The sequence below is a fragment of the Guyanagaster necrorhizus genome (genome assembly GCF_019112545.1).
Source record: "Guyanagaster necrorhizus MCA 3950 unplaced genomic scaffold BT62scaffold_5, whole genome shotgun sequence".
NCBI lineage: Eukaryota > Fungi > Basidiomycota > Agaricomycetes > Agaricales > Physalacriaceae > Guyanagaster > Guyanagaster necrorhizus.
In genome coordinates, this window is record NW_025064884.1 from 1565987 (window position 1) to 1582213 (window position 16227).

The 16227-nt window shown below is 43.3% G+C and overlaps 5 protein-coding genes across 5 annotated transcripts; 2 read left to right on the top strand and 3 right to left on the bottom strand.

Annotated features, from left to right (window-relative positions):
• Positions 1-4402: 4402 nt before the first annotated feature.
• BT62DRAFT_619116 (uncharacterized protein) lies at positions 4403-4930 on the top strand. The gene is made up of 2 exons (XM_043181625.1): positions 4403-4496; positions 4558-4930. Exons 1-2 carry the CDS (start codon positions 4437-4439, stop codon positions 4744-4746), a joined length of 249 nt encoding a protein of 82 aa, XP_043043503.1. The 5' UTR covers positions 4403-4436; the 3' UTR covers positions 4747-4930.
• Positions 4931-5441: 511 nt separating this feature from the next.
• On the top strand, positions 5442-7668 carry BT62DRAFT_1002331 (aryl-alcohol-oxidase from pleurotus Eryingii; the record flags this gene model as incomplete). The annotated part of the gene is made up of 10 exons (XM_043176838.1): positions 5442-5544; positions 5599-5680; positions 5731-5891; positions 5945-6051; positions 6106-6310; positions 6368-6562; positions 6618-7024; positions 7076-7154; positions 7205-7536; positions 7588-7668. 10 exons carry the CDS (start codon positions 5442-5444, stop codon positions 7666-7668), a joined length of 1752 nt encoding a protein of 583 aa, XP_043043504.1.
• Positions 7669-8167: 499 nt separating this feature from the next.
• On the bottom strand, positions 8168-8967 carry BT62DRAFT_1002332 (uncharacterized protein; the record flags this gene model as incomplete). Its single annotated transcript, XM_043176839.1, has 3 exons — positions 8168-8218; positions 8304-8860; positions 8913-8967. 3 exons carry the CDS (start codon positions 8965-8967, stop codon positions 8168-8170), a joined length of 663 nt encoding a protein of 220 aa, XP_043043505.1.
• A 5299-nt stretch (positions 8968-14266) lies between these two features.
• BT62DRAFT_619217 (uncharacterized protein) lies at positions 14267-15249 on the bottom strand. Its single transcript, XM_043181626.1, has one exon. The coding sequence runs from the start codon at positions 14874-14876 to the stop codon at positions 14298-14300; it is 579 nt and encodes a 192-aa protein (XP_043043506.1). The 5' UTR covers positions 14877-15249; the 3' UTR covers positions 14267-14297.
• On the bottom strand, positions 14766-16006 carry BT62DRAFT_1050214 (uncharacterized protein). Its single transcript, XM_043178515.1, has 3 exons — positions 15490-16006; positions 15275-15426; positions 14766-15225 (listed from the first exon to the last, which is right to left on the bottom strand). The coding sequence occupies exons 1-3, from the start codon at positions 15668-15670 to the stop codon at positions 14935-14937; spliced, it is 624 nt and encodes a 207-aa protein (XP_043043507.1). The 5' UTR covers positions 15671-16006; the 3' UTR covers positions 14766-14934.
• Between the last annotated feature and the right edge of the window lie 221 nt (positions 16007-16227).

Below are 16227 nucleotides of genomic sequence, written 5' to 3' on the forward strand. Positions count from 1 at the left end.
CAATAGCAGTGATCATCATGATGTATGAGGATGGGACTCCTCTTTTGAGGACCTCAATCATCCTTCCATTGTCTGTCACATCATACTATATACTGGCAAGCTTGATGAGCCATTCCAGCTCATCAAAGTAGTCAGATGCTGTTTTATCTCCTATCTTGAACTCCTTGATCTTCTGTTTGTGCACTTCTTATACAGCCAAATCAATGAATTTATCATGAAGCATCTGCTTGAACACTGGCCATGAGGGATACCAGTAGTGTCTCCTCATGGTGGATTGAAAGTTGGGTGAAATCAAGATCTATTAGGTCTTCACCTTGTCTTCTAAGTACAAGATGGCAACAATGACCTGGTTCATGTCTATTCTGAGGTTTCTGGTATATATCTCAAAATATTTTTTACAGTTGACCAAAAACCAGTTGATATCATCTGATGCTCCTTTAAAGGGGTGGAGCTTTCTGAGTAGGTCTGATTTACATTGTAGGATAGTGGCATTCTCTGATAAGGCATCCATCAGATTGGGCCATTTCTCAAAAGGCAGACACCATCACTTGTTCAGTGATCCAGAGAAGGAATGAAGAGAATTGTCATCAGCCATAGGGCTTCCCTGAGGTCCAGCTTCCTTCCATACAATCATCTTATCTTATATGGTGAATTCCAATTGGACTGTCTTGGGGTTGTTCTGAATTGGTTCCTTTTCTATGCCACTCCCTGAAGCTTTATCTGAAGGAGATTGTGTGGCTAGTAACTGGCTTTCAGCTTCTGTCTATGGGTTTCTGTAGCTGGCATGCCAAGGTTTGGGCTGGGCTCAGAATCAGAACAGCTAAGTGGCTGAGGTTTGTACTGAAGAGGTTGAGTATAAATACATGCTTTGGATTGATGGGGCTATATATATGGCTCATTTTGGCATGACAGATGGTGACTAAGGTATTGGTCAGATCTTAAATGGCAACTGATATGCCAGTAGTCAGCCAAGCTGGTCTTCTGGGTGGTTCTTATTGTAGGTCCTGGCTGTGATTCTATATGCAGTTTCAATGGAGTCTAGAGAATATTGTCAGCATTATTCCTTAAGGCAGAGACAGTAGACTATAATGTCAGAAGTTACAGGCACAGAATACTATCTATAGTTACCCTTTAAGATCTTCTGTTAGATCTAGGAAATGCAAGAATAGCATGTAAGAGCAGTGAATCTCTTTTATGATTTTGGAAAGAAAGCAGGACAAGTCAATAATTCATAAATTAATAAGTTTACTAGTGTTATATGCAAATCTCCAGGTGAGGCACAAGGTTGTTGAGATGCTATAGTGCTCTCAGTCAAGAAGTATTGATCTATATGTGGTCTGTGTAACTGATTCTATTAGAGGGATGTTGCACAGATGTACAGTTTAGTACAGATGTTGAGTAGTCTCTGTATGGCTTGTGTGTAGGGTGTTCCTCCTCCTTTTCTATTGTATAGTACACTACTTATACTATTCTCTTATTAATCTTAAGTATGCTATATTAAACAGCATTTGTAACTGTAGTACTATGCTTAGTGAGCATAGTGAACTTTTTATTATGTGAAGCCTTCAAGGCTGCGAGGCTTATAGTAAACATAGCATATTTAAAAGTTCATGTAGCTAATAGTACAATAGTTCTCCTAATATTCCTTACAAAGATCTAACCAACCACATGGTTAGTCTTCTGCAGCCTACTAGTCTTCTATATGCTAGCTGTAAAAAGCTTAGATATCTGCAATCAGCCTTATATACATGTTGCAATAGATCTTGTGGATCATATTAGAGTGTCATATATATACTAATAATGATATATGTCCTATATGATTAGGTATTGTGGTGCCTGACTGTGCTTATAACACTTATTATTAAAGCAGAAAGTTCACATGCTATAAAAGCTTATGTGCAATGTAAAAACTTCATATATAAAAAGTTTGCATGCCAGAAACAGTTTGCATTCTCTGAAAAGTTTGAAAAATAAAAAGTTCACAATGAAAGTACTTGCATTAGACTTGCAATGATTGGTTTAAGAGTCTAGAGGCTTATTAGTGAATTATAGGTTTGCTAACTTGTTATTTGGATTGCATAATAATATCCAAGTCATTCAAAGGTATTCTAAGTGATCTGGAATGCCTATAATATCAATTCTGAATGTATTTGGGATTGTTTGAATAAGATTTGAGAGGAGGATTTGTAAGTGTTAGTATAGGCCTTGTGAAAGAAGTGAAATATTGCTTGAATTATTATAGATCTGTGAATTTTATGAGCATACAAAGTCTGGAGGCTCATCATCATATATTGACTTTAGCTTGAGACTAGAGTATATCACTATACACTACTGACTTAAATACTGTATAAAAAAGTCTTGGTGATCTCAACCAAGCCATATCTTAGTGTCTCAAACCAAGCTTTGGCTGGACATGATTTAGAGGCCAAAATCATGACACTCAGAATATGTCATGCAATATATGGAACAATGGATGCTTGTAATGCATGGTTTCATAAGTTGAATAAGACATTCACACTTAAACACATTCAATCTCATGCAGATTCATATACATGGCTAATAAAATATGAGAGAGAACAAACTATTACATGCATATACACTGACAATGTTTCTGGTGCCTCTTCATCTAAGGCTGAGAGAGAGTTAATGAGGAAAGAAATTGGATAGGTATATGACATCAAAGATATAGGCAGACATAACAACATGCTGAAGATAGTATTAGAGTTTGACAATAATGCTGGATCAATCTCATCACATCAAAAAAACCTCATAATGAAGACTCTAGAGTGATTCAGCATGCTTGAATGCAAATCAAAAGCTACTCTCTTACCAGTTGGAATGCTAGCTGTCCTTGACATTCAATCAAGGCCTATTCCAGTGTTTGACACAGAGTTTATGGAACACAAGGATTACAAAGTTATATAAGGGTTCTTAACTCATATCACCAATAAGACTCACCCAGACATTGCTTTTGCTATGAACTACCTCTAACACTTCACTTCAGACCTTCAACTCATCTATTGGAATAGAGCAATGCATGTACTAGCCTATCTCAAGAGAATAATGCAGTATAAAATCATGTACAAAACACTAAAGTGGATGATAGATTAACACCAGTTGGATACATAGATTCATCATGTAGAAATGACTGTATCACTGAGAAATCCACAATGGGGTATGTTTTTCAAATGGCAGAAGGACTCATTTCATAGAGTAGTCATGCATAAAAGAGAGTGGCACTATTAATAACAGAAGCTGAATATATTGCTTCAGTCTATAGAGAATGACAGTCAATATGAATGAAGTCTTTCTTAGATGAACTAGAGATTGAGAAGAGTCAACTTTATATAATTTAGTGTGATAACAACAGCACTATTGATCTCATAAAGTCAACCAAGGGTCATGAGAAATCAAAACACTTTGCATTGGATTATCATTTGATTTGAGAGGCTGTACAACTCAAGGACCTTGATATCAAGTATATTCCATCTGAAGACAACCTTGTGGACATCTTCACAAGGACAATTTCCAAACCACATGTGACAGATCTCTTATGATGTATGGGATTCACTAGAGTTTGATCATGATGGGTGTCAACTTCAGAGAGTGTGTTGAGAGGTTCAATCAATACCTCTATTGGACTTTCCAGATTGTCACTATTTAAGTTCATATTCAGTAGCACAATCACAGCCATGCTTTAGGATATTTTTTCATTCTATAGTACCTCAGTCTTTTGACAGAATAGCAGCATGTAATCCACATGCTTAACCACTTCTCTCTTGCTAGTTCTTTTGATACTCACAAGGATGCTTGGGAATGTCAGCTTGGCACAGCTGATAGAATTGTTGGTTCACTTTGGAAGGTCTGAAAAAAGTTTTTATGAGAATCCCTATTTTTTTGCTATAATGTTGTATATTTGGAGCATAGAATAATAACATATCTATATTAAATTATGTAGTATTAGTAGCAAATATTAATTTAGACACCAGATTTCCAAATTAGAGTACTAGGTTCAAGTTCAACTTTCCCACCCAAAATAGGCCTTGCCACTTGTCTTTAACACAATCATAGATGTGAGGCAAGATGGATAAGTGATTGGCCCATTATTCCTTACACAGGGACTGACTGTTGATTAAGTTCCATCTATCCTGTTTGGGTAGGAGTCGAGTGCCCAAGAATTGGGTGTGTGATGCCTGTCGAGTTCAGAGGGATTAAGGTTGCAATGTGAAGGGGAGGTTGCAATGAAACTGCCGGAAAGGGTCATATGGCTTAGTCATGAAATTGATTGCGTCATTGTCGATCACGTGGTTGGGTGGGCACCCCTTCGATGCCTGAGAATAAAATTTCGACCCCATGTACAAAATCGAATTTGGTGAGCACCCTTGGGTACTCATAGCTGCCTCGTTCTTGAAGTTCATGTCTTTAGAAGAGCTGACATGAAGGACATTGCCGAACAAGTTTCCTATATCTATGTGCAAACAGATCATCAAAGAGGTGTTAGTTAGCTTGGATTTTCTTCATGTGAATGCAGTTGGCATTGATTATCTTTCAAGGAAGTTATTGTATCGAAACCTGCTCATGCTCATACGGTTTCCACCTCAAGTTTCAGTTTTCAGAGCTCTTTCCCTCGTATCATCGCTTCCCTCAATGTGGATGTTGCCTTTAGCGCTTGTGAAACAGGGGGACCAGCTCCCCCGGGTTAGCGCGCCACCTCCCCTCGATCATGTCCGGGGATTACATTTCTAGTGCTCTTTTTTTGCCAGGCCTTGATACCCGCGCTGGGTTTCCGGGCTCCCATTGAGTTGTGGATGTGCATATAGCGATCCCCCATTCCGTTCTCCGATATGATATATGACCATCGGCACGGTGATCTCGGATACCAGAGGATATAAGTACCGCAGCTGTGCCTTGGACTGCGGGACCACTCGTCTGCTTGTACCGGGTAGTCTACGTGTAGATGAAGACCGCTTTTATTGGGAAATGGTGTTAGAATTGCAAGGCTGAGCACAAGGTTACTTCCTTGTCACTCGCGACATGAGGGCTAACGACGAAATATACAGGCTTATATACTCCGAAATCCCTTCGGAAGCGAGAAAACACGTAAGAGGATTCATATGACAACCCAAACGACGGCAGACCGGAAAATCTTTGTTTTTCACAAATGGGAGCGCCCAGTTCACATGGAAATCAATCCCCTTTGGAGTGCCTCCGCCCTCACCGTTTCATGTCGCCGTTCCTTGCCAGTCCAACATATCCACACGAAATCCGCATAGTACGCCAAGGCATCATAAACGTCGGTCACAACTCCAATCTTAGCATTCACTGCCAAAGCCCGGCGCTCACTCTCATCATGACCACCTCTTTTGGCATCCATTTGCTGCGCCAATTCAGACATTGTATTCTTTAAAAGCACGCCTGTACCTGGTGTTTCTCTCCAAAAGATGTTTTTACAGCTTCTCTTCCTAGCATCTATATGTTCAGCAACGATCTACGAAAGACTCTCGGACGTCCCGACACAGGACTTTGATTATATTATTGTAGGGGGTATGTACCTCTCGTCGAGTACCTACTATACACCGCTCACCGTCTTACTCGCAGGCGGAACGGCAGGAAACGTCCTCGCCAATCGTTTGACAGAACAAAAGAACACGTCGGTGCTCGTCCTTGAAGCGGGGCAATCGTGCGCTATTCTTTCTTCTTTCTCATACATTAAGCTCATATGGTTCGCAGGACCGCTGATGTCCTGCTTTCTCAGGTGCCGTTCTTCTGCACGGAGGCGACGCCTAACACACTATTAGACTGGAATTTTACCACCACATCCCAGTCCGGCTTGAATGGACGGTCTATTCCGTATGTGAGAGGATTTGGATTGGGTGGGAGTAGCGCCGTTAGTGAGTGCTGTCCATTCTTGTTTTCCTGTCGGTGGGAGCTCATATGTTTTTAGATTATATGACATACACGCGTGGTTCGTCGGAGGACTATGATCGATACGCTGGTGTTACTGGGGACCAGGGGTGGGGGTGGAACAAGATGCGGCCATATATTCTAAAGGTCGAATTTGTCAAACTTATCTCGGGTTACACTAACTTTTGTGGATGTTCATAGACTGAACGCTTCGTCGCCCCTGCGGACCATCACAATACCACCGGTCAATTCAATCCTATAGTGCATAACTTTGATGGGATGAACTCCGTCTCACTCCCCGGATACCCACGTACTATTGATGAACGGGTCATCCAAGTTACAGGGGAGCTCCCGGATGAGTTTCCGTTCAATCTAGATCTCAATTCTGGATATCATCTGGGTATTGGTGAGTGCGATTGAAGTCAATGGGTGTGTCTTGGACTGATCTCGTTGATCATGGCAGGCTGGCATCAAAAGAGTATCGGGAACGGGACGAGGAGTACTTCGGAGACGGCGTATCTCGGTCCTGGGTACGTCGACAGGGAAAATCTGCATGTGCTTGTCCATGCATACGTAACCCGAATACTTTCACTGAATGATTCGAACTCAGACGGCTTACCACTATTTAACGCTGTCGAGTTCACCCAGGATGCTGGAGGTCAGGCTCACTACGTTTTTGGAAAAATTAATTGTTTTACTAATGGAGGATCCAGCGACAATCCAAACCCTTTCTCCTCCTAAACTCAAAGAAATCATCTTATCAGCTGGGTCCTTGGGTACACCTCACATCTTGCTCAACTCGGGTGTCGGGGATGCCGATGAACTCTCTGCGCTGGGCATTTCCTCGACCGTGCACCTTCCCGACGTCGGGAAGAACCTGACAGATCACCCCATGTGGAACCTTGCGTGGACGGTCAACGACACGAACACACTCGAGAACGTGTACTGGAGGAACGAGACGTTCCAAGCTGAGGCTCTGGAGGAATGGCAAGTAAACCGAACCGGGTTCGTAGCCAATACGTTTTCGAATCATTTGGGGTTCTTCCGTGTTGGAGAAGGGGTATTGAAAAAAGAGCCATGTGCGGGAAGGAGGACGGGGAGCTATGAGTTGATTTTCTCGGTGGGTCTGGGATGCACAGAGTGGTTGTGTGTGCTGAATTTATACATGCAGGGCGGTATACCTAGCGGTCCCATCCCGACCACTGGAGACTATATGACAGTTTCGACTGTTGTGGTATGTCCACTATCTCGTACGTCATGTCACTCTTCTTTATCCTATGGTTGATTCCCGTTTGTGAAGGTGGCAACGTTACCATTAACAGCACCGACCCCCTCGCGCCACCGGTCATCAACCCCAACTTTTTCTCGCACCCTCAGGACATGACGGTCATGCAGCAGGCCGTCCAGGGTGCTATTAAGTTCGCCACTGCGCCTGTATGGGAGGATTATATCCTAGGGCTCGCGACGAATATCACGGATCTAGAAGGGGGCATACGAAATGGGGCTGTGACGACGAATCATCCGGTTAGCACTGCCAGTATGTCACCGCGCAACGCGCCTTGGGGAGTCGTCGATCCAGATTTGAAGCTCAAGAAGGCTGTGGGAGTGAGGATCGTGGATGCGTCGGTTTTGGTGAGCGATTTTGGGTTTTGGTGGGTTTGAGTTGCTGATTTGTGGTGATAGCCATTTATACCTGCGGGGCATACGCAAGCGGCGGTGTATGCATTTGCAGAGCGGGCGGCAGATTTGATAAGGGCAGATTAAATGTGTTAAATCGTGGCAAGCAGAAACAGAAGGAAGCAATTGTTTTAGTGACGAGAACATTAGGTGCATTTTGGGGCTCGTCAATTGATCTCGACATCTTAAAGTGCAACAGAAGGTGGTCCGCCGTCGCCAAGTGTTCATTTCATGTTATCCGCAATTGTCACACTTCAGTTAACGTTCACTACTGATACTAGACATTTCTGCTTCCATGCCAGTGACTTTTCCGGTAATTACGCCATTGCACTTGCGTGAAAAAGGCTCGACGGAGGAAGAGAAGCACTACATTTAGATATATGTCAACATAAAACGATCACAAAGATACGTTGTCGGTATGAACTCACTTAGCTCCTTATAATGAGAACGTACGAACATTTTCATTGACAAGGGCGTGGAGTCTTCCGACATGTTATCGGACGAACGGGGTGAAGCAAATTCCCGTTTTCTTTGGTCTAGCTCGAGTATGCTCTCATAGGACGGGGGTTTACAGCCAGACTGGCCTTTACGACATGGACAAGGCATTCGCGACTCGCTTTGAAGCCCCAAATGCCGACTACAAGGAAGCTTCATTATATGGTCTTGGGCAATAGCATTGATAGGAACTCTGCCATTGACCCTGAATATTTTGGTTGACTAACATCATCTTCCACCAGCGCGTGCGCTTGCGACGGGGTGGATTCAGTTCCTCTGAAGGGACCCCTTCCCAGTGCCTTCACGTCACCTCCGCCGATGAGGAAGTCAAGGAAATCTTCGAGCTGTAAATGGAACTCCCTCTTGGGCATGTTCAAAACTTCTATCTGCTGAATTTTACGGAAACATTGAGACCACGCTGGATCTTTGGGACGAATGAGTGTGAGACAATAAAATGTCTCGTGTTTGCACTTCATAACGAGAATAGCGCAAACAGCGAAAAGAGTTTTGTCCTGATGCAGATACTCCAAAACTTCCTCGCGAGTCACAGAATTAAGTTTGCCAGATGTCGCGGCAATGACAAAAGCGTCTATAATTTCTGATAGCCACTCGTGAGAGATACTGGGCGCATAACATGGGTCATCGAGCTGGGGCAGACTGAAGAAACGGTGGTCAATAAAATAAGAAAAGGCCTCGTCCATGGTCAGGGAAAACCGAAGGAAATAATTGACCAGTTCGGCTGCTGGCGTGGGAGGGAGCCCGTCTTTATCGTTGCCTACTATCCCTGCATTATCCTCGTGTTGGGATAGCAATCCCGAGCGAGTACGAGAACGTACTCGAAGATACGATGCCAGTCAGCGGCAGCTGACTTGGATCGTGATCCAGACTCATTTAGTATCTCGTAGAAAGATCTCGAAGTAATATGAAATGTATTTAAGTAGAACGTTTCTCTCTCGAGAGGCTAATACTAATCCTCTGTACATTACTCTGCTCTCTACTTACAACAGGTTATGGGCCCCGGCCATAACTGAACTTACATTGCTACTCACTTCGCACTCTTTCATACTTTACATACACACGTAGAACCGCATGTGTTGGGATAGCAATCCTGAGCAAGTACGAGAACGTACTCGAAGATACGATGCCAGTCAGTGGCAGCTGACTTGGATCATGATCCGGACTTATTTAGTATCTCGTAGAAAGATCTCGAAGTAATATGAAATGTATTTAAGTAGAACGTTTCTCTCTCGAGAGGCTAATTCTAGTTCTCTGTTACATTACTCTGCTCTCTACTTACAACAGGTTATGGGCCCTGGCCATAACTGAACTTATGTCACTACTCACTTCGCACTCTTTCATACTTTACGTACACACATAGAACCGCATGGATAGCCAGTCCGTGTATAGAATTGACCCCCTTAAGGGCCCGGAAAATTATCCGACGTGGAAAATCAAGATGATCGATATCCTAACCGATTTAGGACTGATTGATTATGCAGATGGAAGCATTCTGGCCCCGGCAGACATGACACTGGTGGCAGATTGGAAGAAGAGTGATAGGAAGGCTCTTTCAACAATAAGATTGCGGGTTTCTGATGGCCCGCTGGTATATATTGCTGGTTCAAAGACTTTGGCAGAAGCCTGGAAAGCTCTGGAAGATATGTATGAGTCTAGGGGACCCATGGGAATTGTCCTTGTCAGAAGGAAATTCTTCAGAGCTCAGTGTGAAGAAGGAGAAAACATAGAGGAGCATATTAGGACTTTGAGGTCCTATCAGGAGGAGCTGGCATCCCTTAAGCAGAAAGTCAAGGAGGAGGACTTCTCTATCACACTGCTTACATCACTCCCAGAATCATGGAATTCATTCATCTCATCAGTGGATACTGCTGACTTGAAAGATTCTTACAAGTTGATTTCCCAAATTCTTCAGGAAGACATCTGACTAAAGGAAAAGACTTCTGATTGGACCATGACACTTGCAGCACATGGCAAGAAGTCCAATTCAAAAGTCATATGTTACGGATGTGGGGAAACTGGTCACATCAGAACAAATTGCCCAAATGGGAAGAAGAATTCCGGAAAGTCATGAAAAGGAAAGAGAAAGGGCCAGACTCAGGCACATATTGCCAAATTGGACTCAGAAGAAGATGACTACGTATTTTGTGCAACAGATGTCACACTTACTTCACTCTCAGGAGTATCATGGCTAAGGGACTCTAGCACCACCAGACATATAGTCAAAAATAGATTATATTTTTCTGACTATGTTGAAACCCCAGGACATGAAGTCATTGATGTAGGCAAATCCAAAGGCTTGGAAAGGGGAACTGTCAAGATTAAAATAGTTGAAGGGGAAAAGATCACTCCAGTCACACTAAAGGAGTGTATCCACTGCCCTGATGCACCATTCAATCTTATGTCGATAGGGTGCATTATAGATGCTGGATTTGAACTCAGATTCAAAGAGTCCAGAATGGATATTATCTCACCACATGGCAAGATAATCAGCCATGGAGATAAAATATCAAAGCTGTACAGCCTTGACATCATTGTTCCAGAAATAACCCAGGCCCATGCTACAAAATCAGCCCGATCATGGCAAAAGTGGCACAAAACATTAGGCCACTTAAATATGGGATCAGTAAAGAGACTATTTAGAAAGAAAATGGTCAAGGGGATGGATATAGATGAGTCAGCTGAGCCTCAGACAGATTGCATAGCTTGCATAAAAGCCAAACATTATACCAAGCCATTTCCACAGGAAGCTGAAAGAGACTATACTGAAATAAGGGAAATGACATTTTCAGATCTATGAGGGCCAGCCTGAACTCAGGGTATCCATGGTGAAAGGTATTACATAAGCTTCACAGATGGAAAATCCTGAAGGACAATGTTGTATTTTTTGAAGTCAAAGCAAGATATAGAAATTCGAAAGAAGATCCAGCAGTATCAAAAATACATCAAAGTCCACAAAGGGAAGGATCTGAAGTTTATGAGAATTGACAATGGAAAGGAATATGTCAATGAAGAGGTAAAGGAATACCTCCAGGACAATGGCATACAGTTGGAATTGACTGCAGCATACTCTCTATCTCAAAATAGAGTTGCTGAGAGAATAAATCGGACCCTTGTGGAGCATGCATGCACCATGCTAGAAGAACATCACTTACTGAAGTTTCTATGGCCCGAGGCAGTGGTATATGCCACATATTTGAAGAACCAATCACCAACCAGGGCTATCAAGAATGATCTAATCTCAGAAGAAGTGTTTCAGGGCATGAAACCAGATATTTTGGCACTTCAGGAATTTGGAGTAAAGTGCTGGGTGTTGCAGCAAGATAACAAGAGGTCAAAACTGGATCCAAAGTCAAGAAAATTTATTTTCACAGGTCTTACAGATGAATCCAGGGTCTGGAGATATTATAACCCTCAAACCAGGCAGATTCAGACCTCAAGAAATGTTATATTCCCTGAAAACAACACTACAGAGCCTATAGACACTGACTATATAGTCTCTCATCCTTCATTGCTTGAGGGAGAGTCAGAGAGCAAAGTTGAGCAGACTTCAGATGGAAATGATGGCATTTTGGATGATTCCATGGATGCCAGAAATGCCAAACCAAAAGGGGAAATAGCCCCTGATGTGTTATTGATCAAATCAAATTTCTCAATATAGCATAGGAAAGTGATTGAGCCACATGACAAACCAGTTCAGATTGCATCAAAGACTCAACCGAGTTACCAGACACTTCATAATCCAAGTGTATGAGCTGTGAAAATATCAGAACAACAGTGTACCTCAGAAGAATCATCTTTGGAAGCCGTAAATATTGCAATAGACTATGCATGCATTGGGGAAACTGCAGACAATCTCAGTGATGAGCCATTAAGCCTTGAAGAAGCCAAAACAAGGCCAGACTGGCATCATTGGAAGAAAGCAATGGATGAAGAATACAATCTATTGACTTTCCTAGGCACATGGCAGCTGGAAGAATTACCCAAAGACAGATCACTTGTGGATTGCAAGTGGACTTACAGATTGAAAAGGGATGGTAATAGGAAAATCACCAGGTATAAGGCCAGACTTGTTGCAAAAGGATTTTCACAGGTACCTGGCATTGATTTCTTTGAGACATATGCACCAGTTGTCAGGCTGGACACATTTCATCTACTCATGGCAATTGCCACTCAAAGAAACCTAATCATTCATGGAATGGACATTGTTGGAGCTTACTTAAATGGTAAACTCAATGAATCCATTTACATGGCACAGCCATCTGAATATTCAGATGGGAGTGGAAAAGCAGCACACCTCAAATTAACATTGTACAGACTCAAGCAATCTGGCTGAGTTTAGAATGACAAATTAAATGCTATATTTTTGGGACTTGGTTACATCAGATTGATCAGTGATCAATGTGTGTACATCAGACAAATGAGTTCTGGTCCCATAATCATAGCTGTACATGTTGATGACATGACATTACTTGCCTCAGATGATAAAACCATATCTAAAATGAAAGAAGAGCTTAAGAAGAAGCTAAATGTCACAGACATGGGAGAGATTCAATATATATTGGGCATGAAGATAGACAGGAATAGGGATAAGAGCACTATCACTCTATCCCAGAAGGCATATATTCTCAAAGTACTTGAGTGAATGGGTATGAATGACTGCAAACCAGTCAAAATGCCTATGGACCCAAATGTATGACTAGAGAAAATTCCGACAGAAGACCCATGAGATGTTGACACAGCCATCAGGCAATATTACCATACTGGTGTTGGATCACTAATGTATGCAGCCAATGGATCCCGGCCTGACATTGCACATGCTGTCACCGAATTAAGCAAGTATGTGCAGAATCCAGCTGCTGAGCATGTCACAGCCTTGAAGCAAGTTTTCTGCTATCTGAAGGGAACTCTAGACTTCAGAATCACATATGGAGGGACTATAGATGAGCTGATACCTTATTCAGACTCAGACTGGGGAGAAGACAGAACAGATAGAAGATCAACATCTGATTATGTCTGTACCTATGCAGGGGGAGCTGTTACTTGGAGTTCAAAGAAACAGCCCACCATAGTCTTATCCACTATGGAAGCAGAATATATGGCCCTTGCACACACAACCCAGGAAGTAATTTGGCTATGAGCACTCTTAACCGAATTAGGATTGCCACCTTATGAAGTGATGACTATTTTTGTCGACAATCAATCAGCAATCAAATTTGCCGAGAACCCTATATTCCATGCACGATCGAAGCATATAGACATATGGCACCACTTCATTTGTGAGTGCATGGCTTCAAACGAAGTCAAAGTTCAGCACTGTGCATCAGAGGAGAACTTAGCGGATATATTCACTAAAGGCCTACCAAGACCATTACATGAGTATTTATCTGCAGGTATTCTAGGAACTCGGAATTGAGGGGGAGTGTTGGGATAGCAATCCCAAGTGAGTACGAGAACGTACTCAAAGATACAGTGCCAGTCAGTGGCAGCTGACTTGGATCATGATCCGGACTTATTTAGTATCTCGTAGAAAGATCTCGAAGTAATACGAAATGTATTTAAGTAGAACGTTTCTCTCTCGAGAGGCTAATACTAATCCTCTGTACATTACTCTGCTCTCTACTTACAACACCTCGAAAGCAAGCTGGACCGTGTGGCTAACGTTGGTGTACACCAGTCTTTGGGGAGAAAACGAGGATGGAGGAATGTAGTATCAAGTAATCGAAGAAAGATCATTAGGATCATACGCTGATGCACCGAAGTATAGCCAAATTGGTCCAGTGAAATCAGCTCATATAGTTGTTTGAGTACAGCATGACAGTTGTGATCATTCAAATGATGTGAATCGATGGCCATATAAACTCCTATACTGCGTACAACCCAGTCGAAAAATTATCCAAGAATGGAAAATTGTCGAGCTGTTCGACGATACCGGTGGAGCCGACGGCCAAAAGATAACGTAAACGCTGATCTGGCGGTTCCGGGTATTCAGGGGATCGTAATAGAAGTGGCTCATCTGAGTCCGAGTCTTATAGATGAACCCCGATTAACTCATAGGCATCGAGCTAAGAGCGGCGCTGAACACACAATAGTTCGGCATGAACTTCTGGGGATAAGTCGCAGTATGCTGCAAGCGTCACATTAATCCAGGCATCGTCTATGGCCACGCGGAGAAATGAATGTATTAGGCGATCTAATGTGTTTGCTTACGACGGATCATCTAGCTGTAAAGGCTGTGAGAGGACCTCTCGAAGGGTCTTCTCGTACAGGCGCGAGATTCCATCGGCTTGGCGCATTAGAGAGTCCGCAGATCCCGAGGGTAAAGCACTGATGGCCTGTACAACGATGCTCTGAACGCTGGGGTTGGATGACATTGAAAAGAGCCATGAAAGAGCATGTACATCAGTGTCATCAGCACTAGCTTCGACAACTGAGCGCTCAACTTCCCCTAGCACGCGTATGGGTGCCTTTTCTGGAACTTGAGCCGATGTCGCCCAATATTTGGATATCGGAGAGATGTTGTGAGAAACATAGGCATAAAGAGAAAAAATGTATTGTGATGGGGGTATTTTGTAAGGGCAGGAGGGGTAAAGAACCGGGAGGAAATTTGTAACCAAATATGCGGCGAACGATATGAACGTGATGGCACCAACAACGCATGCAATCAGCACACGCAATGGGACTAGAAAGAGAATTAAACCCATAAGAAAGACGGCAAGGGAAGTTGTCATGATGACGGTAAGCATTCCGATGATGAAAGCCACATGCCACTGCTGTAGTCCCATGTATCGGAACTTACATGCGGCGTCTGTCTCGGGGGGTGCCAGACGGGACGGCCATGTACTAGTGAATCCACTGTTTGGTTAAAAAAGAAAATAAAGCGGTGGTGAGACTGAGTGAAAGGCTAGTGAACCACAGTTCGTTGACCCAACAGTCGAATGTCGCAGGGTTAAATGTCAAATAGGGGGGAAGCTCAGATCGAGGAACATCGTTCACTGGCGAACCATTCGCGACCGCGCGCTGGACGTTGACAAGCTCGAATAGAAGCGATGCAACGACATTACTGCTGTCAACCTGAAGGCTCTGGGAGGTCTGGACCACGAAAGTAGTAACAACGGCTGAGAAAAGACCAGCCTATTCAAATGTTAAGGAGGAGATTCTAAAAAAAAGCCTTAGCACTGACAAAGACGAGCAGAACATCTAGTCCATCCTTCCATCCTTCCACCATCTCGATATCGAATGCACCACATTCTTCGAGGTATGTTCTCCAGATCCTAGCAGCCAGCCTCGTATTTCTTGTCCTCCGACAGCTTGTATTCGTAGTTGAAAGGATCGCTGCCTTTTTCCCCAGTGAGATTCATAGCGACTTCCGACAAACGTTGAATATACACATGCTACCTTGGACCATATGTTCCTGATGCTGGAGACCCATCATCCCACGATTTGAACGTCGTCGTCGACGCAAAGAATAGGATGTAATATTCTCCCCTGGTTGTTGGGCTGCCGGCTGAGAATTATTATCAGACATTCTTGGACTGTTCTGGCCGTCAGTTTGTCGAACATGAATACCAGGAATCATGGCTGTAGAGTGGGTGTGAGGTCAACGCTTGCGAGACGTGCTGCTCCCGCGTGCATGATGGCACCATGCCGTGTAATAATAAGGTTGATCCGGCAGCGAAAAGTCGACATGCAAGTTGGATGTTGTGAGCAATGCGAGCGTACATAAGGTGCTGACGATCGCTCTCATTTGCAGTCAATATCGCCAGCGCCCGAAATCCTTACCACGAAATCTGCCACTTGCATTCTCTTCGTCTTCAGACAGTGAACATCTAAGGATTACAAGGCATCACCTGGGCAACAAATATTATTTTGAAGCCATCGGAATCGGTCGGAGGTGGGTGTTTGTGGATGACAGTTTCGAAAACCACGTGCGTCATAACAGCTCTCCCCGTGACCACGTTCTCGCTCATACACTGTGACCAGGTGTAATCGCCATTGACCGCCTCGATGATGGTCTTCAGGAATCTATTTTCCCCAGTAAGGTCAAAAAAATGGCGTCTATGTAACGACAACTGAAGTGCCGTTCAGATACCAAGCATCTCGTTCGCTGTCTTGCCGACCTTGTTCATCGTCAAA